Source organism: Podarcis liolepis (genome assembly GCF_965112155.1).
Source record: "Podarcis liolepis genome assembly, chromosome: 2".
Lineage (NCBI taxonomy): Eukaryota > Metazoa > Chordata > Lepidosauria > Squamata > Lacertidae > Podarcis > Podarcis liolepis.
In genome coordinates this window covers 15089368-15116819 of record NC_139555.1, presented here as the reverse complement: position 1 = coordinate 15116819, position 27452 = coordinate 15089368, and the positions used below count along the sequence as shown (strand labels likewise).

Here is a 27452-nt window from a genome sequence, read left to right as displayed (position 1 = left end):
GGAGCTTGGCATGACATTGCAGTAATAGAGGTGTGTGTGGGAGAGAGAAGCTTTGTGATGTGAGGGAGATTGAAGCAGTGAAGCAGAAGCTATGGATGAAATGCGTATTTCATTAACATTTAGTTTATTTATTTTTACACCTGGTTTGGGTACATAAATTTGATTTTGACAATGATTACTTCCTGGGGAGAAAAGGGCAGGGTGATTGATTTTGACCTGGTCAATTATCTAAGTATGTCAGCTTGGCAGAAGTAAAGATTCTGAAAAAGAAGCAGCTCTGCATTCTGTTTTTTTCTCTCTAAATGACTTTTTGACTTTACATTTTGGTCACTAGCACTTTTCTTCCTGGCAGTGAAGCATTTCTAAGCTCTGTCCCTGTGCAAGGGCATTTGGAAAGGTGCTGTTCTTCATGTTTTCTGTCCAAGCATACAGATGGGGGGTACGGTGTATGTTTTAAGCAATATTGAGACGCTTCTAGAGTTAAGGCTACAACTTTTATGGCTATGGAGCCCACCCCTCAGAAGGAATGCACATGCCTAGAGAGGAGGAGCCCACACCCTACTGCTTAGCTCTCTTTCAACCACTACTACAGTAAGGTAAAGGTACCCCTGCCCGTACGGGCCAGTCGTGACCGACTCTGGGGTTGTGCACCCATCTCGCTTCAGAGGCCGGGGGCCAGCGCTGTCCGGAGACACTTCCGGGTCACGTGGCCAGCGTGACGAAGCTGCTCTGGCGAGCCTGCACCAGCACAGCACACGGAAACGCCGTTTACCTTCCCGCTATAAAGCGGTACCTATTTATCTACTTGCACTTAAGAGTGCTTTCGAACTGCTAGGTGGGCAGGAGCTGGGACCGAAAGACGGGAGCTCACCCTGCTGCGGGGATTCGAACCGCCGACCATACGATCGGCAAGCCCTAGGCACTGAGGTTTAACCCACAGCGCCACCCGCGTCCCTACTACTACAGTAGCAGGGGGAAATTTCTCTGGAATGTGCTAGGTGGTTTTTGTCCTCTTCTCTGTAGCTTTCTTCTTAAAAGTCTTTCAATTATTTTCCCTTTTGTCCCGTCCCCCCCATATAGCTTTTATCTGTCATTCTTAATGTTCACTGTATGCTTATGGCACAGCAGCCTTCATATAAGCAGTGTGAGGGGTTTGACAGTTCATTGACCATAACAGGTAATTCCTGGTACAGTGGTACCTCGGTTTAAGAACAGTCCTGTTTACAAATGATTCGGTTTACGAACTCCATAAACCGGAAGTAGTGTCCCGGCTTGTGAACTTTACCTCGGTCTAAGAATGGAATCCAAACAGTGGAAGGGCACCGGCGACGGGAGGCCTCATTAGGAAAAGCACACTTCTGTTTAAGAACAGTTTTGGTTTAAGAATGGACTTCCAGAACGGATTAAGTTCGTAAACCGAGGTACCACTGTATTGGTTCTGTATTGAGGAGGCACACAGGATGGGCACCTGTTCTTAGTGCCATAATTTATGAAGTAGGCACTAGGTTCAGTAAAACTTTTGAAACAAATAGCAAATACAGGAGGGGGAGGAAAGATACCCATGACTTTCCTTTTAATGTGTTTGTTCTCAGACTGTGAACTGTTTGAGAGGGTTGGTGTCATCTCTCCTGTTAAGTAAATGGACCTGTGCCATCATTATTTTTGAGGGGTATCCTAATATTAGGTTATTCCATAGGAGTTGCCCAAGTGCAAGTGTCATCTCTTTCTACTGTTCATACTCTTATATATATATAGGATGCCACACCATATTAAAGGTTTGTTGAAGTTTGTTCTGAGCTTTGAGTGGAAGAAGTATTATTTAATAGTGAGGCTTCATGGCAGAGCTTCTGGATTCAAGATGTAATAAAAACTGTGGCTGCCGTAATTATTTTAGTAAGGAAGTTTCCTTGGTGACTTATTGTGATGTACGTGCTTACTTATGCAGAAGATGTATATTGTCAGACTGGTCTGAATCTGTAGCTTGAACTCCATCCTCATTCATTCATCCATGTGTTGCCTTCCTTGGCAGCTGTCCAGACCTGCCTTGAGCATTTTCTCTTTAGTCTTCTATTTCAAAGGGGTGGGGAGGGAAAGGTCCTGCTTGAAGCTGGTAGGAATGCCATGTTTGGGAGCCACAGATGTCCCACTGGACATGCAGGGAATGGACTAGGCCCCATGCCAAGAGATTATGCCCTCTGCTTTATTTTCATCCAGTTTCTTTGAACAGTGCATCTATTTAGTGCATTAATTTCTGTAACAGGAAATGGTGGCTTTTTCCCAGAGCTGCAGAGAGGCGAAAGTTCATCTGCATCCCTGTGGAATGAGAAAATGACTAGCTAGGCGGGGGCGGTGATGCTTTGGTAAAGCTTGCATCATCTGATGAGGAATTTTCACATACTACTTTGCAGTGCATGAGGCCTAGAAAGCCATGGAAGGAGCAGGGACTTTGCAGTCAGCCTGCTCAGTAAAATGTTTTTAAAACAGGAACGGCTCTGCATTAATACACTGAATCCCTCTTTCTCAGTAGTAATGGAGCCTTTTAATCACTTTTCCAAAACTGTTTGGTCCTTAGGTTTCCTCTTCAAGGAAAGCATTTTAGGGGCCTATTTGTGTGGCAAGTGGACTTTATAACTACATATTAAGAACCATCCTGTGGACATGCTGCTATTTGATAGCTGAGTGAGAGTAACCCTGAAGCTTGCAAAAGAAATGTGTTTAAATAGATTCTGCTATTAGAATGGAGTGCCTGAGTGGATTTCAGAACCCCTGGCTGAACTTTCCCCATTCAAGATAAGTTGAAATAGTTGCTGCTGGTCACCTCATGACATACCGTATTTTTCTATGTATAAGACTAGGTTTCCCCCCTAAAAAATAATGTAAAAAATTAGGGGGCGTCTTATACTCTGGGCCGTCTCCCCCCATTTTCTTAAATCTGAGTCCCCCAAAATAGGGGGCTTATACATGGGGGTGTCTTATAGATGGAAAAATACGGTATATTTTTCTTATAAGGATTTCAATGTGAGGACTTACATTGTGTGTTTGGGGACATTTCCCTTTCTCCTAAGAGGCAGAGATCAATCAGTCAATGGTGAACTTAGTTGCACAGTTTCTGATGAAAGCCTGGGTTTTATCAAAAGGGACACAATGGCTTTAAATATATGGACATTAAACTATCTGTCCTATTGGTATAGCATCTGCCCTGCTTGCTAATTTTGAGAGCTAGTGTACCATAGTAGCTGCAAGACTGAGGTGTCAGCCAGGAAATCACTAGTGCACCACCTGGCTGGCCATAGGTAAGCCATTCTCTCTCAGCCTGCCCCCCATTTGCAATATGGGGATTATAGTATTGTTTTACCTTACAATACAGTGGTACCTTGGTTTGCAAACAGTCTGGTTTGCATATGTTTTAGATTACAAACACATCAAGCCTGGAAGTGCATGTCCCAGTTTGCAACCTTTTTTTGGATTACAACCCCCCCTCTTTTTTTTTTTGGATTACGAACAAAAAAAATTTGGAGGCTCCATTGGCGAACGTGGGCCTTGGGTTACAACCTGTTTTGGTTTACAAATGGACCTCTGGAATGGATTATGGTTGTAAACCAATGTACCACTGTATCTTGTTCTAAGGATTATTGGGATAAGATGTGATAAAACACTAAATGTCTTGGTATCTTTTGTTCAGTCACTGGCTAACATGTTATGTTGGAGGATTTTTTCACTGCTGCCTGTGAAAAGCAGCATCTATGTAATGACTAACTTTCTGTTGCATCTTTTGCATTTTCTTTTCTCCTTAGAAATGGAGGCGAACAACCATTTTAATTTCACTGGCCTTCCCTCTTCACCTGCTGCCTCAGGACAGAAACCTGCGCCTTCCTCAGGGGACAATGTCTACACAAATGGATCTCCCATGAACTTCCCTCAGCAAGGGAAAAGTAAGTATGGGGCAATGGACCTGGGTCTTTTGACCTTAGTGACAGGCATCAGCATTGATCATACATGGTCTTATAGCAAACACTGCTAGCCCTTGCCTTTATAGATTGAGGTTCCACTTCTTTTCTGAGTATCTCTTTGCAGAATGGTAAGGAGAACTGTGTGGATGATGGTTGTGCCTCAGGAGGAGTGTAAGGAATTTGAATACCACAGCAACAGGCAAAGTTGTGTGTATTCTCACAGGCCACTGTGAAAGCACAACTGGATATGATGTGAAAATCTGATATTTTTTTTCTTACTGTTAAAGGTGGGAGAAAGAATTAAGGCTAGTCATGGAATAAAAACTCAGATGAGTGCTGTTTGCCTGCTGGGAATCGAACTTATGGGAGGAATTCAACTTTGCACTCTTCTGAACATTCTGTCAGTTCAAGCATTTCTTCTTGCTAGGTGGAATATTCTCCCCTCCCCCCACCGTATTCTGTTCCGGGGATTCTCCTGACCCTCTTGAGTATGGGTAGGCAAACTAAGGCCCAGGGGCCGGATCTGGCCCAATCGCCTTCTGGGAATCAGCATGTTTTTACATGAGTAGAATGTGTCCTTTTATTTAAAATGCATCTCTGAGTTATTTGTGGGGCATAGGAATTCGTTCATCCCCCCCCCCCAAAATATAGTCCAGCCCCCCACAAGGTCTGAGGGACAGTGGACCGGACCCCTGCTGAAAAAGGTTGCTGACCCCTGCTCTTGAGCATATGGGAGGAAGCGGGGGGAAGCCCTGTTGCACTTGTGGAAGCCCTTGCGCTGGTTTCTGCTAGCATGCTGAGTTGCATGTATCTGGGCTCAAGAGTTGTTGCTGTTTCAAATATGTTATAATTCAGTTAAAGCAAGCTTGGAAGGGCTTGTGAAGATTTAGGATAATCCGTGTAAGGCATTTCCCAGTGGGCAGTTTTTATCTGACCTTGCATAATTTCTTCAGTAGTGGTGTTGCTTCCCAAAGGTTTATTAATTTTAATTAATTAATTTGGCAGAATATTAAAGTGAGGCTATTGCTTGTAAACTAACAAAGAGTGCACAGAGGAGCTGGGAATTGGAGAACATATTTTAAAAACAGCAACAACCTAAGGCAAAGCTCAAAAGCTGCTGAAGTAAAAGTGTGTATTCCTGAAAACATTCCCAATTTACAGATGTTGGAATATGACCACTCTTTAAGAAGGCACTTTAAGAAATAAAGAAGGTAACTGTAAATTGAAGAGTTTTCAGGAAGAAACACCTTTTTAGGTTCACTTCCTTGTTTGGAGGAGAGGGTTGGAAATGTTGTCCTTTCCTCTCCCCCTTTATAGATGTTGAAGATATTTCTAGCTACATTGGAAGGAGAGAGTCTGCTTGGGTTATGACACCACTTAACTCAAAAGAGGAGCCTAACCTGGCTGCCTTTTTCTCCTTAAGATGCCTACTGAATACTAGTATTGGAGGATGAAACACTTTTCAGTTTCCTTCTAGAGCATGGAAATGCTGCTTTGTCTTTGATTGATAGTAGTTCTAATCTTTACATCAATGACCAAGACATCATCCCCCATATCCCCTCTTTTCCACCTAGGCTCAAAAAATAAAACAGGGTTACCCCATTTTCTTTATCGAGAAATGTTCTCCCCACTGGCTTGCAAGGAGCTGGTAGCCTTTCTAGAATTCTGTCTATCTGGTCATATAGGGTAAAGGTCTTCAAAACAGACCAACACTCCACTTCTGTTGTTGCTGCTTCTGTTGTTCAGTGGGCCTCTGCCGTTTTGGCTGTTAGGACCCTGTCTAGTTTGCAGTCCCTAGCTGCTACCACCTATTTTACCTTTTCCACTCAGATTCCGATAAAATTTCCTCCAAAAACCTTTAGAATAAGTACAGATACAGCCACCCCAGAAATAGTAGCGCTATAAAGGTCAGCCCAGCCATTGCAGTCCTCATTGATTAAGGATGGAAACGGATCAAAATTAGCATCATCTTTTTCCAGAAGACAAGAAAGAAAATACATCCTGATTACAGCTCTTCCCATACTGAAGACATACTAGGTGGAAAAGACTACATACATTGGGAGGTGAGGGGAGAAAGGGGGGCATGTCAACCTTTGTTAAAGGCTAATGCATCTTTTATCATTTGTAGTTACAAAGAAAAACTTAGAAACATGACTTGAGAATGTGGCAAAAACATAGAAATCAGTAGGCAAGGGGAGGAAATAATTTGGGGGGGAAGTTTGGCAAAAAGGGGAATGGGTTCAAATACTGCATATGAGAGAAGTAGATGCACTGAGATATGCGTGTGTCTTTTTGCCTTGCCCACCCTTCAAGGAGCTCAGGGCAAAGTTCATGAAGTTATTTCATTCAGTCCCTTCAACCATCTTGAGGTATGCTAGAGTGTTGGCTTGGGCTGATCTTAAACCCAGACCGAGTGATGAATTAATCTCAGAGCCCCCTCTGTAAAATGAGAATAGTGACCTACCTCATAGGCCTGTTAAGAGGACAGAGACTGTAAAATCCTTTTTTCAAAGTACATGTTAATACACATTTCTTATCCAGTTTACTCAACTTCATTGTGTCTTGTTTTATCTCCCCACCCCACCCCCACCCCTATTTTGTAAAAAGAGACAGGCCCAAAGGTGGATAGAACTTTCTCCTCAGTCAGTGTTCCTTGCATTTGTTGTGAATTTTTAATAGCTGCTTTCCTTCCTTTTGTTTACAGGTTTGAATGGAGATATGAATGTTAATGGCTTATCTACTGTATCTCATGCTAGTACTTCAGGGACCCGCTCCTCAACCAACTCGCACCTCCAACACCCTTATGACTATCTCTGGAACTATTCTCAGTACCCATCTGGCAATGGCAACAACCTCAAGGACAGCCCACTGTTCTCCCAGTATCCACTGAACGGTATTGCTGGAGGCAATCGGCAAGGCTCCCCTGGGCACACCACCAATCTGAGGGGAAGTGGCAGTGGGCAAGAGTTCTGGGCAAACGGCACTCCAGGGACCATGGGACTTAACTTTGATTCAACAGAGCTCTATGACTCTTTCCCTGATGATCAGAATTTTGAAATCCTGCAAAATGGCCCATCCAGCTTCTACACATCATCTCAGCCTTCCCCTATGCTTGGCTCTGGCAGCCAGGACTTCTCACCACAGCAGGATGAACCAGGCAATGAGGAGCCAGTGAAGGAAACCTCCTCGGCAGTCTCAGAAAATGGCACCAGATTAATTGGCAGCATGGAGCTGGAGAACACACAGCCAGGTATGACTGCCAATGGTACCCAAACTTTTTATTCAGGAAGCTTACCTTTGCAATATGATACCCCTGCCTGTCTGCCCCAGAACACACTCATGTCTGGATTAATCATTAGGCTATGGTAAAAGGCAGGGCCTTTGCTAGACTGAGAGTCTTATTACAATGTAATTATCTAAGAGCATCTTAGGATGGAGATTTGCTGATCCTGCTCATTGTGTCAAGTGCCGTTAAAATTCTTCACAGTTCAGAATTTTATGGTTGTTCTCCTATTGCATGTTCTAGCTAAGGGAGCAGTGATGGAGAGAATGAATCATTACGCCTTCTTCACTTGGATTTTTAAAAGTATATTTACAATATTTATAACCTGTCCTTGCCCGAGGGTGGAAATATATACATCATTAAAATACTAGATAACTACTCAAAAATCAAATGCACCTAGAATATTTAAAACTAATAATTAGAATATTCAACATCCCTGTTTCATTAAAGCTATCAAATAAATTTCAAATTGGTGACTCGCAATATTAATCCTCCCCAACCCTCCCAAAGCCTAGGCGGACAGGTCTGTCTTCACCTGCTGGCAAAAAGCAAATAATGGTGCATGACGTAACTCGTAAGGGAGGACATTCCAGACATGTGGTCCCACCACAGAGAAGACACTGTTGCATCACTGCCCCTGAACTTGACCTAGCAGGGAAATCACACGTAGAGCCTCCCCTGCTGATCTTGGTCCATGGGCAGGCTAATATGAGGTGAAGCTTCTCCTGGACTATTCCTATCCATGGAGTCTACTTCAGTGTGATTCCAGACAACCTTCTACTTATAGTTCCTATCAGACTTGGCTTTAGGAGGCCTTTTGCTGTCTTGCTGCCTTCCTGCTCTGGCCAGATTTCAAAGGCCTGTTTGCCACCTGAAAAAAAATCTGCTGGACAGCTACTTGAAAATGCAGAGGTGGCAGAGAAGCAATCTTTCTTTGCCACTACCACCACCTAAGTTTATACCTGGGAGTTTCAGTCATATAGGCCCTGTGCTGATCATGAATTGCCCTTTAAGTCACCAGAAGGCACCTGCAGTTAAGGGGGACGAGACTGACAAGTCCATGCTGCTGGTGTTCATTGATTTTTGGAAAATCCTGTGGAAGCAAAATGAGGGTGTGAACTCAGACAAATACAAGTCACATATCAGCCTTGAAAGAGGAATTAGGCTGAGGTGTGTTTGAGCAGCAGAATAACTTAGTTTGTTTCAGTGTCAAAAGACCATGACTACAGATAAGCTGTACGTGTGGACCTTAACTCAAAAAGCTTTGCAATCCCAGAAGTACCTCATGGACTTGGAGCTTGCTGTGTCATGTCAAAGGCTATTCTTAGAGTGGGTGCTTTTGTCAAGCAACAAGGCATTATCTGATGCAGCTTTGAAGGTACACTGGAGTGATAAGTTATTGATTTGCTTTGGCGACATCATCAGACACTTTGTTCCACAAAAGGCAAAAGTTCCTGACTTTACGTTGCCATCTATGCTGATTAGTTGTTTTGTGATGTTCTGTTCATTTCCATAACTTCTCTGGTTCCAATTGATGGCTGACTTTTTAATGATGTGGAAAGTATAATATTAGCTTTTAAAAACAAAAATCTCTTGCAGAGTTGAAAATATGTGGCTACAGTGGTCCTTCTCCTGTTGGTGAGCCTCTTAGCCAGGAAGCTTCTGTCTTGGAACCTGATGCTGGAGGTGGTTGTCTGGAAGATGCTTCTCGGATTCCTCCTCCACTGGAGGACCCCTTGGAACCATTCGAATCACTGGACAGAGGTAAAGGGGTGGGGTTTTGCTTTTGCATCATTTCCATGTAGTCATCAGTTATGACGACAGCTATATGGAGTTTGCTGGATAAGGGGCTTCTCTAGATAGTTTGTCCTGAGGCCTGTATAAATGCAGTCAGTAGCAACTTCTCTGCTGATCACAAAGTGTTCTGTGTGCTGTCTGCAACTAGCTCCCATGTGTGAGCATGTGCTGCTGCTGTTACAGATGTGCAGGCTCTGCAGTAACATTGTCCTTGTGCCTTTTGATACTTGCCCTCTAAGCCTAGGCAGCTATGGGCAAAAGTTCTAAGCGTGTTTGCCCTTTCTCCATCTTACTGATGATTGTGGCTAGCTGCTAAAGCAAAAACATTCAGATAGGATTAAATAGGAGACTCGTCAGTGTAGGGACCCCGGTCTAGCATTAATGGTACTAAAGGCACATGCTCACTTTTGAATTTCCTCTTGAGCTATATTTCTACATAATGCCAAATGGACACTTTGAGAGTCCCAAAATAGCGATTTGGGATCAGTTTGTGCTGTATAAAACAATAGACAGGTGGCAAATAGGCTGCCCTGAAGAGAACAGCTGGCTCGTAAGTTTGGCACAGGAAGAGTTATTGACTCCAATTTTGACCCACTACTTAAACTTCATACCTGACCTTTGATCCCAATACAGTGGTACCTCTGGTTACGTACTTAATTCGTTCCGGAGGCCCTGGTTATTACAATTAACCTGAAACTGTTCTTAACCTGAAGCACCACTCTAGCTAATGGGGCCTCCTGCTGCTGCCGTGCCGCCGGAGCGAAATTTCTGTTCTCATCCTGAAGCAAAGTTCTTAACCCGAGGTAATATTTTTGGGTTAGCCAAGTCTGTAACCTGAAGCGTATGTAACCTGAGGTACCACTGTACTAGTGTTTGGAAGCAAGTTGCCTTAAGGGTAGATAAACACCTCCTTGCAGGATCCTTATTTTCCAGCAGTACCTTAAGCCAGAGATTCAAACTGAATGCTTGTAGCTGTCTATATATAACTCCATTAGATTTTTAATACTATCAATTTTATTAAACTTTATCCAGAATAACCCAAGAAAAATAAATATTGCAAGTTTCACAAAAGCAAGAAGAGCATGCACGCTGCTATATGTATAAATTGAGGTCCACAATGCATATTCCAATAACTTCAAAATAGCTTCTGTCTTCATTGGCCTAAATAGCTCTATCCTTACCATTATTTATCCATAGATAATAGGTGTTTTATCAGTCGTTACAACTTCATTATTTATTGTTTTACCATGAAATTACAATTCTTGTTGCTCCTAATAGATTTTGGATCAGATATATTTACTGGAAATATATTACTTACAATATCCCAATAATTAATCAATATATAGGTTAATTGACCATGCTCTTAACACTGTCCCCCAACATGCTTTAATATCCATATGCTTCAATTATCATGCATTGCCTTGTGTTTATAAGCCACTATCCTGACCACATCTTTTCCAGTATTTGCTACTAAACTTTTTAATCACTGTAAAGTCAATTAACACTCAAATTAATTATTTTAACTCCCTTAAGATGAGGAAAGTGGCTGACACTGATAAAGGCATATATATTCCTTCATCTTGAGCATCTTTCCCAATTTACAACCTCACTTGAGGATAATTGAATTCAAAATGATATATTATTCCTTTATCCACCTTCCTGGGTAATAGGTTTGCAACATTGGAAGAGGTATGAAAACATCATTGTTTTCCTAAACAAAAACATCAGATTTTATGAAAGTTGATGATGAAGTTGTTTCTCATCAGTTTTTCTAATACCTTTTCATATATAGATGATCCAATTTATAATCTTGTTTTTCCACATTTCTGAGAATTCTCCCAGGAACTGGGGAAATCTAATTACTGTGTTGGTTTTCACTTTCATGAAACCGCAGGCAATTCCCTTCTCCGTGTGTGAAAAATCATGTGAACTGGGAAGTCCCTGGTTAAAATCCCCTTCTGCCATGAAGGTCTTGTTGGCCTTAGGTGTGCCTGTATTCCCTCTGCTTCAGTTTTCTCCCTGTGATATGGACATAATACTGCTCCATCTGTAGTGGAGATTACAGAGCAGGATATAAAGTATGCTATAAAAATGCTATTATTAACAAGCAGACACTCATGGTTTTCTATCTTGTCTTAAAAAGGTGGTTTTCTAAAAAGAATTGCATAGCCAGTGTGACCAGGTGATTAGAAAGTTGAACTTGGACTGGATTTCAAATCCTTAGTAAGTCATGGTTGGCCTTGTCCAAGTTGCAATCTGTTTTCTCCCTCTCTTTAGAAGGGTAGTATTAAAGACCAGTCTCACTTTGCAAATTAATAGTGCTCTAGAGCATGTAAGTGATCCTGTGATCCTAGCTGAGAGTATTGTGAGGGTGAGGCTGCTGAGTTGGATGCTAAGCAACAGATGTTTCTCCCGATTCATAAATTGCAGACCCAGGGACAGGAGATCTTTATGAAATGGATACATCCGAGCTGGTGAGTGGCAAATCTCCTCTGGAAGATCCTTCTGACATCTCTGCCCTGGATTGTCCTGGCAGCCCCTCTCTCAACCCTTCCGACTCATTCAGTCTATTGGCGGATGACAGCCAGCCTGACACCTCAATTTTTGGAAATGCCAGTTTGGCGCCTGTTCTTGAAGAGTCTGTTCTGCAAGGTGAGAAAGGACTACAGGTTCTAAGAGATATAGCTGCCCCTTTGTTTAAAATTGAACTATAAATTTTATGGTTTGACTCTTCTGGGTTGTAACAAAAGAAATCTAGAGTCCTGGTGGGCTGTGTTCTAGTAATAAATTATCTTGTAATTATTGGCAACATTGTAGCATATGTTCACTTGAAGACGTATAAATGAAGGGTTATACAGCGATTATGTTTTTGTTTTGGTATAGATGGGGATTAAATTTCTTCCATTGTCTGAGGATAATCATAATCTTAACTTCATAATGTCCTGGAGGGGGGTGCTGTGATAATGCCCAGTAGATTGTTATTAAACTGTACTGAGATATATTAGCCATTATTGAAGAGGCAGTATATCTACTTTTTGAGGTGCATGTAGACTTTGCATCTCATAGCAACCACAGTATAGAATGGAAAATGTGTGCTAACCCTTGAGTAACTTCAGTATAGAAGATAAGGAATTGGTTAAATTTGGAATGTATAGATGACTTGTCTCTTTTATATACAGTGGTACCTCGCAAGACGAATGCCTCGCAAGACGAAAAACGCGCAAGACGAAAGAGTTTTCCGTTTTTTGAGTCGTTCCGCAAGACGAATTTCCCTATGGGCTTGCTTCGCAAGACGAAACGTCTTGCGAGTTCTTGCAAGTTTGTTTCCTTTTTCTTAAAGCCGCTAAGCCGTTAATAGCCGCTAAGCCGCTAATAGCCGTGCTTCGCAAGACGAAAAAACCACAAGACGAAGAGACTCGCGGAACGGATTAATTTCGTCTTGCGAGGCACCACTGTACTGTGAGGCCTTTAGTTTTCTCCCCTCCTTTCCTTGAAGTCTGCTTGGAAGTGTCTTAAAACAATGCACAGTAGGGAAAACTATGCTGGGAAAAGAACACATAGCCAAGGCAGGATTAAACCCTGACCTCCTGCCCATCGGCTGATGTCACCAGTGTCATCAGTTGATGGATGGGTTGGTACAAGTCAAATTGGACCCCCTAATGGGCCAAGATTGACCCACAGGCCAGGGGTTCCAAACCCTGACTTAGCGCAAAGTGAGTAATTTATGTGAGTACTCTTTAAGTGTGTAGGTAGATGTATAACTAAGTACTGTTAACCCCTACTCTTCTTCATCTGTTCGCTTTTCTAGATTGTAATTACCGTATTTTTTGCACCATAACACTCACTTTTTTCCTCCTAGAAAGTAAGGGGAAATGTCTGTGCGTGTTATGGAGCGAATGCCTGCGGGTGGCGGGGGGGGGATCTGCTGCAGTCGTGAGCAGAGGATCCATGGTTCCCCTTCCTTTCCTCCTCCGTGGTTAGAAAGCATGGATCCACATGGATCCTCAGGATTTTTGCATTGGGCTACTCCAAACTCACTGTCAGATCACATGTCTGTGGCCACAGCATGAACCACAAAAATCATATATCCACTATTTCGTTTAGAATATTTTTTTTCTTGTTTTCCTCCTCTAAAAACTACGTGCGTGTTATGGTCTGGTGCGTGTTATAGAGCGAAAAATACGGTATTTTCCTCTCTGCATCCCCATTTACCTGTTTTTGCCTTCTTTGCTGCAGACAGCAGCCTGGAGTTAACAGCTGTGAGTGAAGTAGGACAAGAGGGCACAGAATTTCTGGATTCACAAGCACCACTTGAACCAAAAGCTCTAGATACCCCCTTGGAAGAGGTAACCAAGAGCAGTTGCCCAGAAGACTCCACATCCATGATAGAGGGGGACAGTAAAGAGGCCTCAACATTCAGTGTATCAGCAAAAAGTAAGTAGACCCATTTCCTGAAGACCTCTCAGCTGCCTAGACTGCATTTTAAAACATTAGCCGGTGCTTGTTAGTGTTGGTAACAGTAGTTCTTTCTGCTCAGGTGATGTTCCAAGAAGGCGGATAGCTACAGCAGAAGAGGTGCGGTACCCCTTAAAGCATGGGTAGGTAGCATCATCTGCTTGGTGGGGTGGGTTTCTGTCTTGTAAAAGGTGCTGATCGATGCCTTGAATTGGACAGTGCATGTATCTCGTCTTTAACAGGCCATCTTTATGTTTAGGTGGCGAAGGGAGGTGTATATCAAGAAGGGAAGCAGCCGTTGGCAGGGAGAAACCTGGTACTATGGGCCCTGTGGCAAGAGGATGAAGCAGTTTCCGGAGGTGATAAAGGTAAAGTGTAGTTCTCAGGGGGGAATTGGGGGTGATTTGAGCTCTTCTGGGAGCCACTTTTCCCTAGACACAGTTCCTGTTTCTTCATTCAAGGGCAAAGAGACCTTCTACAGGAGTGGATTCACTTGCCGTTGAAATCCTATAATTGTTTTTATAGTTAATCTCTCTGGTACGTTTCATGGGAAGTGAGTCATAAATAAAGCAAAATAATCATTTGATGTAACTACCAGGACTCTGGTTTTTACTGTGCCACAGTGGTAGAGGAAGACAGGATGCTGACTTGCTATGGGATTCTTCCTTGCCTTGGATCTGATGGAGGCAGTCAGCCCCGCGGAGTTTGATATTGAGATGATATTTGTAGTGACAGTTGATAAACTTTTGTCATTTATACCGTATGGAGCAGAGGTTTCCAACCTTTTTGAGGCCATGGCTCCCTTGACCAACTATATTCTTTTTGTGGCACTCCCGTGTGGCTCAGAAGCCCAGTTATGTGACTCCTTGCCTGCAGAGCTGACAGCCTTTTTTGTACACATTCCCTTGTGGAGTGTTCCCTCAGCCTCTTCTCCTCACCCCTCTCCTTGGGAGTCCTCCAGGCAGCCCCTGCCCCTGGTCTCTGAGCTGCCCCACCCCACCCCACCCCAAAGAGAGGTGCTTCCTCACATTGGCCCACAGGGGCCTGGGACTTGTCTGCCCATTCCCAAGAGCAAGGGCTGGCTGGCTGGCTGGGCTCCCCTGCCAACTTGCTTGCTTACTCCGAGGCCGCCTCAGCTCCAGGCAGCCAGCACCCCCTGGCCAGACCCAGAGGCACCATTCGCCTTCTGAACTTGTAGCCAGGGCTGATGCAGCAAACAGCCGCACAAGCCTTTGGGAGGCAGAGATGTGAGAAAGCATCAGAGGAGGGAGGGAAGGAAAGAGGGACAGAGGCCAGTGTTGCCCGCAGCATCCCTGACCACCATTCAAGGCACACCAGGGTGCCACGGCGTACTGGTTGAAAACCACTGGTATAGAGAACTGTTTGGAAAGCAAAGTAGTATGGGGATCAGCACTACTTGACTATCTCTCTTTGTTATTGTTCAGTGGTCCTGCATCTCAGATAGCCTATGACTCTTTAATCTCTTCCCCTGCCCCCTGCTTCAAGCCTTGTTACTTCCTCTCAGACATGACTCACGGTAGTCACTCCCATTTCCTTCACTTGGAGCTTGGGAACTATTAATTGTGCTGAATGTGATTTCTGCTTTAGAGCATCAGTCCAGAAATCAGCTTCACCCTCTTCAGATTCTTTCTACCAGACAACAAGTGGCCTTATTTGTTAATGCATTAGCCCTTTCATTAGGCAACACCCAGCATGAATTTCTTGGATGTGTTTTCGTTCTCAAGATGGATTCACCAAGTCATGGTGTCCACCTCAGAGAGCCCCTCCCTAGTAAGAGACTAGATGCTACACAGTATCTGATCAGCTCATATTTTGGTCATTTACTTCCCTTCCAGTATCTGAGCAGAAACATTGTGCAGAATGTCTGTCGTGAACACTTCAGCTTCAGTCCTCGAATGCCAGTAGGAGACTTCTTTGAAGAGCGAGATACACCCCAGGTTAGTAATGATGTTAGTCCGGGAGTTTGCTAGGGATCACTGGCACCAATCTTGTTTACAGCTGTCTGTAGGTGATCATGTGCTCCAGGGGAAGCAATACAAATGAAGTTTTATAAGGCGCAAGATGTTTCTGTGCCTGTTATCAGTTTCATAACTGTGACACAAGGACAGCATAGATCCATTCTCCAATTCCTGTGACATCATTTCAAAACCAGGTCCTGTGCCATCATAGGGCCTTGGCACTATGGGTTGGTAAACTGTGAAGAAAGAGTTTGCCAACCTCTTCCCTACCTCATAATCCCTTTCTTGACATCAGTTAGAATCTATGTTCAGGAATGACTGAACTTACAGGAAGCACCACTGGGAAGCATCACTTTTCCTTGCAGGAGGAAAATCTGAAAACCTCTGCACCAGTTGAAGTTGGTAGAGATTGGGAGGGTTCTATTTCTGTATCGCTTTCTTTCTTTCACAGGGCCTGCAGTGGGTGCAGCTGACGCCTGAGGAAATTCCTTCCCGGATCCAGGCCATCACAGGCAAACGTGGCCGACCCCGCAATACTGAGAAAGCCAAGGCCAAGGAAATGCCCAAGGTGAAACGTGGCCGTGGCCGTCCTCCCAAAGTGAAAGTGCCTGACCTGCTGAGCAAGATGGATGCCAGGGTTCTGAAAAGACTGGAAGCCCAAGGTACCAGCTGGACAAGCCCTTTCTGCATGCCGGGAGCTTTCACAAGAAAGAGCTTTAGTTTGTGGCAGGAGTTGTTTGTCAGTCTCTGGAGGCAGGGCTGTTCATTCTGTGTGCCAAGAAAATTCAATTTTTGCTCTCAAAACTAAAGCATATATCAACAAGATGCATGCAAATCTGCTTATTTTACATCAATCTCCATTTGCATGCCTTTTCTGGAAACTAATGTTTGAGTTTTTGCAAAATTTGGAATTTCTTGTCAAGGAGCGGTGTGGCAGCAGGAAGAGAGAAACGGATAAGCAAGGGGCAGTAAAAGTATATAGGTAAGAGAACATGACTGGAGACTGAGGGGAGGGGCAGGTAGCTAAACATGGCATAAAAGCTCTGCCCTAGAGGATTGGAAGCACTTGCAGACATTGTCTTCCTAGCTTTCTTTGCGTCTCCACAGCAATGAGGAATAAAAACTTGTGTTTTATATATATATATTTTTAAAAGACTAGCTGAGAGTTTCAGGAGTAGAAATATGACTAGAATTCTATGTGGGTTGCACGCAAGCAATCTTTAAACAGATTGTGGTCAATCCTGGTGCATCATGAGTAGCTTCCAGTCAGCATTGGCTAACCTTTTCCTAACCCTTTGAGGGCTGCATGCCAGCAGTGGATGTGATCAGAAGTGTGCGTGGCCAAGTTACACATGTGCGTTCACACAAACGTACACACACTCAGCATGCATACACATTCAGACCTACTCCTCGCCCCAACACACATTCAGGCAGACAGATAGATAAACAGACAGGTCCTCTGAGTGGCAGTACGGCTGCGGGGGGTGGCAGGGAGAGGAAAATGCTCTCTCTACTTACCTTTCAAAGACATGGGTTATGGCTAGGAGGAAACGGGAAGGAGCACTGCTGCTTTCCTGAACACAGACCTCCCATCTATAGCGGTGTGCCTGAGAGAGAAGTGGTGACTTTCAGGGGTGAAAAATGATTTGGTGATTCCTGTCAACTGTATCTGTACAGTTGACAAAACTCTAAAGAGAACATGTTGGTTGATGTCTTATCTTGGGATCTTATGTAGACTGATAGCACAGCAGGTAGTAATGAGAGATTTTGTGGTTATGGATGCTCATTCAGGGTTGCAGTCATTAATAGGCATTTTTGGAGAAGGATATAAAACTTTAACAATTGAGATAGAGACACACTCCCCTTTTGTGTATCTTAGGAACATCACCCTAAGTCTACATCTTTTGGAGAAGTGGTACCTTATGTAAAGCAGCCTTACCCCACCTAGTGCCCTTCAGATGTTGTTTGACAACAGCTCCTCTAATTCCTGATCATGGATGGAGTTTTGCTCCCAAAATCTGGAGGGCACCAACTTTGGGAAGCCTGCTATAAAGCATAAGGATACTATTAGGTATGGAATGGCGGTCTGTTCTATTCTCACAATTTTTTAAAAATTTCCTCATTCTCCGTTTGTATTTGCAGAGGTACTCAGTGATGAAGATAAGCTGAAGATGAGCAAGATCAAAAAGAAAATGAGGCAAAAGGTACATACAGTAGAACAGGACAGTGTATTCTTGGTGGGAAGGGGTCACAGTATTCTCTCCCTATGCAAGAGGGGGATGCTTTTGGGATGAAAGGAGCATTTCCAAGCTGAAGGGGTAAGGTGGGGGGGGGGTGATGAGAGCTTCCTTCTTCGGTTGCCAGTAAGGATGTTTGTGTACCCCAAGACAAACATTCCAAATTGTGCACCCAAGTCTGGAATATGTCCAAGTCAGTTGGCATAACACTGCTTTCACATTTTAAAAGGATGTATTTATTTATTTTTTGGCAAAGGATTTGAATTGCATAGTGGAATGCAGAAAAAAAATTACATGGGTTTGTATTTTAGGGACAGGAAAGCAAGGAATAAGTTTCCCACTGCTTGTGCGCTAATTCGGTGCGATTCTAGGCATTTCTCTACAGTCATGAGGGATAGAAGCATTTACTCACAGCTGAGATGCTCAGAATGCCAAATCCCACCATTGATTGTGTGGTGAATCTAAGCAGTGTGTGAATGTATGCTACCCTAGTTAGCTGTGGAGCGGGGCATTAAGGGTCTGTCCCTTGGGCTTGGCTGGAAGCTCCAGCTGGTGCAAAATGTTGTGGCTAAACTCTTGGTGGGGACACACTACCAGTTCATAATTGCAGCCCTTAAAAGTTTGCACTGACTGCTTGTATATTTCTGGGCAAGTTTAAGGTTCTTTTATTAATTTCCAAGGCCCTTAACAATTTGAGTCCTGGATACTTGAAGGACAGCCTGATTCCTTATATCCCTGCCTGATCACAAGATAAGCAGGGGAGTCTCTGTTATTGATCCCTCCTCACTCAGCTTGTATCCACTAGGAGCCATGTTTATTGTGGGCCCAATTCTGTGGAGTCCCATCCTAGCTGAGATCAGACAAGCCCCCTCTCTGTTGAACTTACAGGTTCTTGACAAAGAGCTTTCTATTCAATTAGATATTTTAAGTAAGTTGTGTGAGACTTCTTTTAGGTTTGTACCTGTGGATTTTACTGTTTAAAACACCTGTTTTATTATTTGACTGATGTGTTGTCAATGCAGTGGTGCATTTCTTTATTGCTTTGTAAAGCACTTGGAAACCACATACATAGTGAAAAACAGTCTATAAATATTGAAAATAAATTAATGAAAGATAGGAAAAGAATCTCCTAGTTAAGTCGAAAAGCAGTCAAACTTTAATTGATAAATGTTCCTAGTAAATGTTTTGGGAGCTACTACTGTAAAGACAGAGCAGTGGCTTTCCCCTTCCCCTTAGGTTTCTTCTTTTTGAGTGGATTCTCTCCTTGACAGAATTCCTCATGCTTATTTTTTTTCCATAGGTGCAAAATAAGCAGAGGCAAGAGGCCAAGGCACTCAAGCCCAAAGAGGTCAAGGCCAAGGAAGTAAAAAAGAAGCCGAAGGTGGGTCAGGAATGGCCCTTTGAAAAGTTGGAAGGTTGGCAGGTCCTGAATAATTGCATGTAAACCTTGCCATGTCTCTCCTCCTCTCCAGGTAAAGAAGGAAAAGAACAAGCCGGAAAAGAATAAGCCTGAGAAGCTGAAGGAGAAGGCAAAGCTGAAAGAAAAAGTGAAGCCCAAGGAAAAAAAGCTGCCAGTACCAGCCAAGGTTCCCCGAAAAGTGGATAAGAATCTTCTAGCTCGGCGTCAGGAAGAACGACAGCGGCAGCAAATGATTCTGGAGGAAATGAAGAAGCCCACCGAAGATATGTGTCTAGGGGACCACCAGGTGCATAGAATTGCTTGGCTTTTTAGAGGTTGGGAGACAGCCCCCTATTCCATTCGTTTGTTTATTTATTTATTTAAATCAGTTTTTATTTTTTTAAAAAAAATGTTTTGTAAAACAAACAAATAAGCATGGAAAAGAACATATAGTGTCTCCACTTTCAATTCACAGTGTCTTTTTCACAGTTTGTTTATTTTCGGTATGAGATACTATTGTCATAGGCATTGGGAGGAAAGAGGGGAGAGAGATGGGGACATAATGATCTGATTGAATCTTATTGGATAATGATCTATTGCATAATGCTTGTGCAGGGATTTTTGTGTCAGCCTCACGTGGGTAGGTCCTTTATAAAATTATTTATTTTTGTTGGCCTTGCGAGAGATTGGTGGGTCCGGAGGGAGGTTGGTTGGTTGCAGTATGGTTTGGACAATCTTACGAAAGTTGGGGTGGATTGGCATTAAGGGTAGAGATGGGGGAAGAAGAGTCATGGGCAAAGGTGGGTAGAGAAAGCTGTGTAGGTAGTTGAAGCCCTGCCAACTGATGAAGGAAGCCCTAAGCATCTCCTTATCTTCTAAACGTCTACCAGACTATTAACTATCCTGTACAGCTTTGGCTAGAATTACATGATACGTAAAAGCAGAGCCACTATTAAAGATAGCAGTTGAATGTTTAATTCCTACCTTCACCTCTTAATATCTAGAGGAGCTTGCCAGTGTTATGAAGTCACAGTATGGTATGTTTCTCTGCCGCATGCTAACAGTAGCAAATAATGCAGCATAGAACAGTGCACTATGCCTATACCATGCTGTTCCAAATATTATGAAGGGGAAATTTTCAAACCTGTAGCAGCTATGTGTTTATTGTAACATGAAAGTCGTCATCTCTTACCAAGACACTCCCATCCAAGCAACACTATTTTGTTGTGTAGCATCAGCTTAGCGGGTCTTCTGGGTTTGCCACAAAATGATATCTGGCACTGAAACTGAGGCGGCGACTCTGGCTCAGACATTAACATCTCAGGTTGCCAGTTTTCTGCACCAGATTCCTTAATTGTACCAATACTAAACAACCAATGCATTTTTGTTTAAATATATGAACCTTTCAGTACTTTCCTATATTTGCTCAGCTGAGACACTTGATTGTCTCACAACATTGTTCTGTCACCTATGGCCAATTATAAGATTTTAGCGTCTGATTTAGTGTTCTGTCATATATTTACTGGGTTGCTCATTTAGTTCCTCCACCAAAAGGCTAAGATTCTCTGAGCTATTTAGTTGTATCTCACTAAGACAGTAAAGTATTTTTCTGTGGCATTTTAGTTCTCCTCTGTATCTATTCATGTTGCTGAATGGACTTGATCTGTCCTGGTGGAATTTAATATAGTTTGAGACAGGGAAATCTGGGCATCTGGCTTTGGAGGGCTGGCAGGCTTTCCACACTGGGAAAATGTTCTGTGATTTTCTACCTTGTTAGACACTGTATAGTATCAGCCTTTCGTGTGGCTGAGTTGCAGTATGAGCAGGGCTAGCTATTCTGCTAGATCACAAGTCTGTACTGATGCTCTCTACTGATATTTTGTCTTTCCCAGCCTCTTCCAGAATTTTCTCGCATCCCTGGATTGGTTTTGCCCAGCCATGCTTTCTCAGACTGCTTAGCCATTGTGGAATTCCTACACAACTATGGCAAGGTGCTGGGCTTTGATGTAGCCAGGGAGGTTCCCAGTCTGAGTACCCTGCAAGAGGGCCTCTTCAATGTAGGCGATAGTTTGGGTGAAGTGTTAGACCTCCTGGTGAAGCTGGTGAAGGCTGCACTGTATGATCCTGGCCTGCCTCCCTTCTGCCAGGTAAGCCCATGTATGTATGTATGTTCTGGGTCACATCAATCTGCATGTTTGAATATAAGAAATCATATGGACTGAAGTACTGGTGCGAAAAGGGAATGGGTTTGTAGTCTGGTGCTTGCCGAATATTCTAAATGCTATAATCAGAGCTGTGTGTTAACTGTGTGTGTGTGTGTGTGTGTGTGTGTGTGAGAGAGAGAGAGAGAGAGAGAGAGAGAGAGAGAGAGTTTAGACAACCCCAATTTTGCACCAAGGAAAATTGAATACATTTGCACAATTTCTCTTATTTTTGCATATTCCGAGTTCACTATGAGGAAGGGCAGCAAACTGTGCAAAGCACTGAAACTCTGCCCCAAACACTGAGAATCTGTTTCAACAAGCCCTCTTTCTTCTGAGATGTTAGTAGGCATTGCCTACACACTTTTATGCAAACGAAAAGCTCAGAAAGCTAGAAAAATGTTGTATATTTTTAATTGAAATGAAAGCCGAGCGTTTCAGGAAGCTGCACCCAATACCACATTATGCAAGTTTCCTGTTCTCCCGTGGAATTGTGGTATACATGCAGGCCTGACTATTGTGATTTTTTCCTGTATCTACTTTGTGAATAGGATGTAGACTAGATTGCTGTCTGTGGAGGACAGGAAGAAGCATCATTGTCGGGGATCCTGGCTTGCTATAGCTGCAAGCCTGCTGCTAGTGGCAGACTATGGCTTGCAGTGCAGGTTCCTGAGAATATAATTTTTCATTTTATTTTATTTTTTAAAAAAGAATGCTTCTAGCATTCAAGGTTTCAGGGAGAACTTAAAAGTTGCATGGAATTATCTGCTAAATACTTTTATGAGAGGGAGCTTGGAGGGAGGCTTCATTGACCATGGTGTGAGATTTTGTTGCTCTTCATAGCTCTTTTCCTCCCCAGTGATCTATTTGCATCTGTTCTACTTATTGCTATCAGTTCTGTCTAGCCCTATGTAAACTTGTACTTTAAAGGGTTGAGGGAGGCAGCTTAATCAAAATTCTGCGCCAAGAAAAGATAAATTGTGTGCAGTCTAAAACCTGCAAATTGGACGTATTAGCACATTTGCCTGTTTTGCTTAGAACCATTGTTCTAACCGTGGGGCAGTCTCAATACATTATGGACCCAACACATATTGCCAGCCATACTCTTGTTCTATTATTTTAAAAAACAGAACAGTTTAGAGTTGACATGAAGGTGGTGGAGGAGGCTAATTATCACCCCATTGTCATGAACAGATCACTCCCAAGTGAAGGTTCGGCTTGGTGGTAGTAGTTTTCTGAAAGAGTCTTGAATGCTGTGCAGGATGCTCCTGTTGGCATGGCAGACACATCTTGATTATTGTCCTCTCCTTTCTCCTGCCAGTCGCTGAAGATCCTTGGCGAGAAACTCTCTGAGATAAGCCTGAACCGTGACACTGTGTCTGAGATCCTTCGCTGCTTCCTCATAGCCTATGGGGCAGATGAGAACCTATGTGACTGCTTGCGCACTAAACCCTTCCAGGCACTAGCCCCTGACAAAAAGGCTGCTGTGCTGGCCTTCCTCGTCAATGAACTTAACAGCAGTGCCCTTATCATCAAGTAAGTGGTGATAGCTCAGGCAAGTTGCCGAGTTGTGTCTCTCATGGCCATATGTATGTGACAGTCTGAGCTCATAATACGTAGATATGGATGGGGAGGCATCCTCCCCCATGATGCTATCTTACTGTATTGAGCTGAGAGAGGAAAGCAAGCAGAGGAGCTAGATGGTTCAACATATCTTAGATGTTTAGTGACCACAGTAAGATTCCAAGGCTGTAGGCAGGGACTACCTTGCTCATTGTTGATTTTATGCAAGCTGCACTGGGAGCATTTTTTGACCGAACATTGGTGTAAAAATGCTGTTAAATAAATAGATAAATGGTTTTGTGCACTCTAGCATGTGGCCACCCAGATTGCACCTGGGCTTTGTGTAGAAAACGTGCTGAACAGAGAACAAATTGTTTTCTGGGAAGATACCACTGGGAACAACAGATTGCAATAGTCTTGGACGTCCAAATGTCCCTACATAAGCTTTGCATGTCTGACTTAAAGAAATGAGTGGCTACCTTACTTTTCCGCTGGCAGATTACCTTGTAGACTGGACTGTGTATGTGTAATGGGGTGGGTAATGGATCTTGAATGAGCATTGTGCATATATTGATATTCCAATTCTCTGCAGTTGGACTCTTCCTGTCATATACACTCTACCCCACCCCACTTCTCTTTCTTATTTTTTGTTTAACTCTTGCAGTGAAATTGACAAGACCCTAGAGAACATGTCTAACCACAGGAGAAATAAATGGATCATTGAAGGAAAGCTGCGCAGGTACATATCCCTGGATTTAGTTTTGACCCAGTGTAACCAGAAAGCTCAGTGGGTGTGGGAGGGGCACTTCGATGAAGAAGGCTGAGATCATTTCACTCTTATATTTATTTAAGTCAAGTAGCCTCTGGTGGTGTGGAATCTTACTGTGACTATAGGAGCCAAAGTGATTATTGATTGCTTTATTTTCCACCTTCTTGGATTTACCAGAGGATTTCCCCTCTGGTTCTCCTCCCTTTGCTATGTGGGTCACCTAAGGAAATAATTCTAGATGGCCAGTAGTTGTGCATCAGCTCATGCAGGTGCAGTAGCTGGATAACACTTGCCCTGAGTCTCAATCCCAGAGTCCCTTGCTGTAATGTATCGTGTCCCTTTTCTCTCCCTTACTGGTGCCTTGTTGTTGCACTGTAGGTTAAAGATTGCTCTAGCCAAGAAGACAGGACGCCCTGAGTCAGAAATCACAGGCTTGGAGGAAGGGCGGTGGCGGCGGAGCTCACGCATCAATGAAGAGAACGAGGACATGGAAATGGAGGAGGAGAGAAGCAGAGCATGCAGGACACGGAAAGACAATGAGGTAGGTGAAGGGGTGGGCGAGTAAACTGAGAAGGGCGTATGCAGTGTCCCTGAATATCTGTCCTAATAGCAAAGTGCAGGTCTGGAGGGAGCAGTGTTGGTCATATGGCATGAGATGCAGGACAGTTTGAGCAATAACCTCTATAGGACCAACTAATTTTATTTTATTTCATAAAATTTATATACCGCTTGATTGTAAAAAAACCCTCAAAGCGGTTCGCAAAAAGATAAAACAATAAAATCAAGAGAAATTCACAACCATCCTTGAAAACATATAAAAGTTAATATTTTAGAACAGATTTAAATTACCTCTGCTTTCTAATAACTTCAAAGTAGTGTGACCCTTGGTAAAAATCATGTTTGGCCATGGACGTTGAGGCAGATCTAAGCTTGTCAAAACGACCAGCTTTTTTAGCAAGATGCAAGAGTCTTAGGAAGTGAGTCTATATTCTCTGCGTTGCCTCCTGTAGAATAAGAGGGACACCCCCCCGTATCTTGGTGAATTTTGCAACTTCATAAGTTGCAGCAGCTGGATCCTCCCCTCCGCTCATCACTTCCCACTTTCTTCTTTCTAGATCTTTTTTAATGTATCCAAAGCATAGCAATTCAGCCTAGATTTGCTGGGAAACATGAGGGTTTGGCTCTAAGTTATCTTCTTTCTTTCCCAGCATGACACTCCGGTTTCCAGTGTGCCTGAGCTGGAGAGACAAATTGAAAAGCTTTCCAAGGTAAATGCTTGTATTTGAAAAGATAAGCAAGTACGGAATGGAAGGAGCTGTAGTAGCAGCTAGACTTAAAAGGGTATATTGGGGATTGTCAATAGAATAATCAGGGAGGTGTGTTACTCTTTGCTGTGGTAACCAGAGCTTTGCACAGACACTTTATAACACGCGGTGCTCTTACTGGTCTCCTCCTTGCTGCAGCGCCAGATGTTCTTCCGCAAGAAGTTGCTCCATGCTTCACAGCTGCTACGGGCTTCATCCCTGGGGCAGGATCGATATCGACGTCGGTATTGGGTGCTGCCTCACCTAGGTGGGGTCTTCGTAGAAGGCTGTGAGGTTTCAGCAGGTATGTGGAGCCTAGGGTGTACAAAGCCTAAACCACTTGGGACCGTGATAGTTGAGGAACTCCTATTCCTATATTGTCCTGACTGAACATTTAAGTTATCCTGCAGGGAGAGGCTCCTTGGGAGCTATACATTATGTGGGGATGTTGGAGAGAGTCTTGGAATTCTCTCCCTTCCCCCAGAGGCCCAGGAGGCACCAATGGCGGCTTCTTTTCAGCGCTCAATTGCAACCTGACTCTTCATGCAGGCATTTGGAATGTACTGGTGGCATTACTGAGTTGGCGTCTGCCTATTCGTTTATTTTACAGTTTATTGATTTGCGATTTTATAGTTCCTGTTTTATCGTACAAATTGTGGTTTTTGTTAATATGTGCCTCGTCCTAATAGTTATTTTATTTTATTTTTATTTATCGGTTTGCTTTTTTAACATAAAGCAAGAGATGGCACTGTAGATCCCGGTCTGACGAGGAAGAACCCATGTTTCTTGTGGTGTTCCTTGTTTTTGTTACATGGTGGCTCCCTCCTCAGAACTTGGGGCCACGAGGATTGTTGCAGCTGGCAAAAGAGATCAGAATTAATGGGCTAATTTGAAAGCGCCGTGGGACAACTCAGAATTTGGGGCAAGAAGACCAGAGTAGAAGTGGGAAGTGGAGCCAGGAGGGTTGTGTGTCTGTTTTTAAATCATGTGGGCCACATATCACTTTTTAAATTGAAATGCCAATTTGACTGAAGTTTGCTGAGGGTGCAGAGGCAGCATGTGAGATATATGGATGGGTGGAGTAATTTAATAGGGCATTATATCTGCGAACCAAATTTCACTTTAGACTTCAGCTGTACAGTGGTGCCCCGCAAGACGAATGCCTCGCAAGACGGAAAACTCGCTAGACGAAAGAGTTTTCCGTTTTGGAGGTGCTTCGCAAGACGAATCTCCTATGGGCTTGCTTCGCAAGACGACAATGCCTTGCGAGTTACTGCGGTTTCCCCCCCTCCTCCCGCCCCTTTCCTAAGCCGCTAAGCCGCTTATCAGCTGATCCGATCAGCAGATAAGCCGCTAATAGCGCTAATCCGCTAATCCTTCAATGGGCTTGCTTCGCAAGACAAAAAAACCGCTAGACGAAGAGAATCACAGAACGGATTCTTTTCGTCTTGCGAGGCACCACTGTATATAACATTTGGCCAATGACTCCCTTGTTGAAAAGCTGATGCTTGATCTTTCGTGCGCTGGCGGCTTTTTCTCTCATTGTTCTACCCGCTCAAGAAAGCTGCACCCACATCCACAAATGATTTGAATCATTGTTTACCTTGCAGTCAGGGGGTGGAGGCAGGGAAGATACTTTCCAAAAGAAAAAAGATCTGCTGTACCTGTGCTTGCCTCCTTCACTCCATACAGAGATGAGGAAGCAGTGGCCCTTTAGGTGACATTGGACCCTCCCCAACTCCCATCATCTCTAACCATCAGCCATGCTGCTTGGAGCTGATGGAAGAGCATCTGGAGGGCCACAGGTTCTCCCCGCACCCACCCCTGACATTGTATTTTTGAGATAAGTTTTTAGCACCATCTTGTGGCAAAACCTAGGGAGATATCATTTTTGTTGCCTCCCAAGCAGCTTCCCCTGAGACACCCAAGAACGTGCCAGAGAAGGAAGAGGCCCTGAAGGAGGAAGAACCTGAGGCATTGCCCATCAAACAAGAGACCACTGAGACCCCACCGGTTACTGATTATGTAAACGGCACAACTTCTTGGTCATGGAGCCGGCCGTGGAGGGACAATATGCTGCTGCCTGAGTCGTCAGAGCCCAAGTTGCCAGAGCCCGCCCCCATGTCTGTCAATGGATTTTTGGAGGATTGTGTGCCCATGGGCCAATCCCAGCATGACCTCAGCCAGTCGGCCTTCCTGTCCTGGCTCAGCCAGACCCAGCAGGCATCCTCGCTGCTCAACAGTTCTGTGCTTACCCCAGACAGCAGCCCTGGCAAAGGGGACCCCTTACCCCCAGATGAGCTGCCAGACTCTGCCGCAGAGGATGAAAGTGCCACAGAAACACAGGTTGCCTGGTTCAATCTGCTGCCCCGGGCACCCTGTAATGACTCTCCAATTACTACCTCCGTTGAACAACCCTCTATAAAAGCTGCCCCCCATACCTGCAAGCCCCCGACCAGGGACCAGTCAAAGGCCTCGACCCGACAGGTGAGTGTCATCTAGAGACCTTTACCAG

The 27452-nt window shown here is 43.8% G+C and overlaps 1 protein-coding gene across 19 annotated transcripts in view; it reads left to right on the top strand.

The window, feature by feature from the left end:
* BAZ2A (bromodomain adjacent to zinc finger domain 2A) overlaps positions 1-27452 on the top strand; it is a 64332-nt gene that overhangs the window by 24948 nt on the left and 11932 nt on the right. For 7 of the 19 annotated variants that reach the window (XR_014522587.1, XM_083489797.1, XM_083489806.1 and 4 more), the window contains exons 2-20: positions 3795-3932; positions 6655-7200; positions 8833-8997; positions 11461-11682; positions 13267-13464; positions 13568-13628; positions 13745-13853; positions 15342-15443; positions 15916-16126; positions 17607-17668; positions 19002-19082; positions 19174-19407; positions 20993-21247; positions 22623-22837; positions 23529-23603; positions 24012-24174; positions 24842-24901; positions 25097-25241; positions 26847-27424. Coding sequence is in view for 17 of the 19 variants with exons in the window: in XM_083489797.1 (XP_083345923.1) it covers positions 3797-3932; positions 6655-7200; positions 8833-8997; positions 11461-11682; positions 13267-13464; positions 13568-13628; positions 13745-13853; positions 15342-15443; positions 15916-16126; positions 17607-17668; positions 19002-19082; positions 19174-19407; positions 20993-21247; positions 22623-22837; positions 23529-23603; positions 24012-24174; positions 24842-24901; positions 25097-25241; positions 26847-27424 (3618 nt within the window). In the remaining 2 variants the exon portion in view is untranslated. Of the gene's footprint in view, positions 1-1123; positions 3294-3794; positions 3933-5929; positions 6014-6654; positions 7201-8832; positions 8998-11460; positions 11683-13266; positions 13465-13567; positions 13629-13744; positions 13854-15341; positions 15444-15915; positions 16127-17606; positions 17669-19001; positions 19083-19173; positions 19408-20992; positions 21248-22622; positions 22838-23528; positions 23604-24011; positions 24175-24841; positions 24902-25096; positions 25242-26843; positions 27425-27452 lie in introns of those variants that run through there. The other 12 variants (XR_014522588.1, XM_083489794.1, XM_083489801.1 and 9 more) reach the window with 4 other exon arrangements.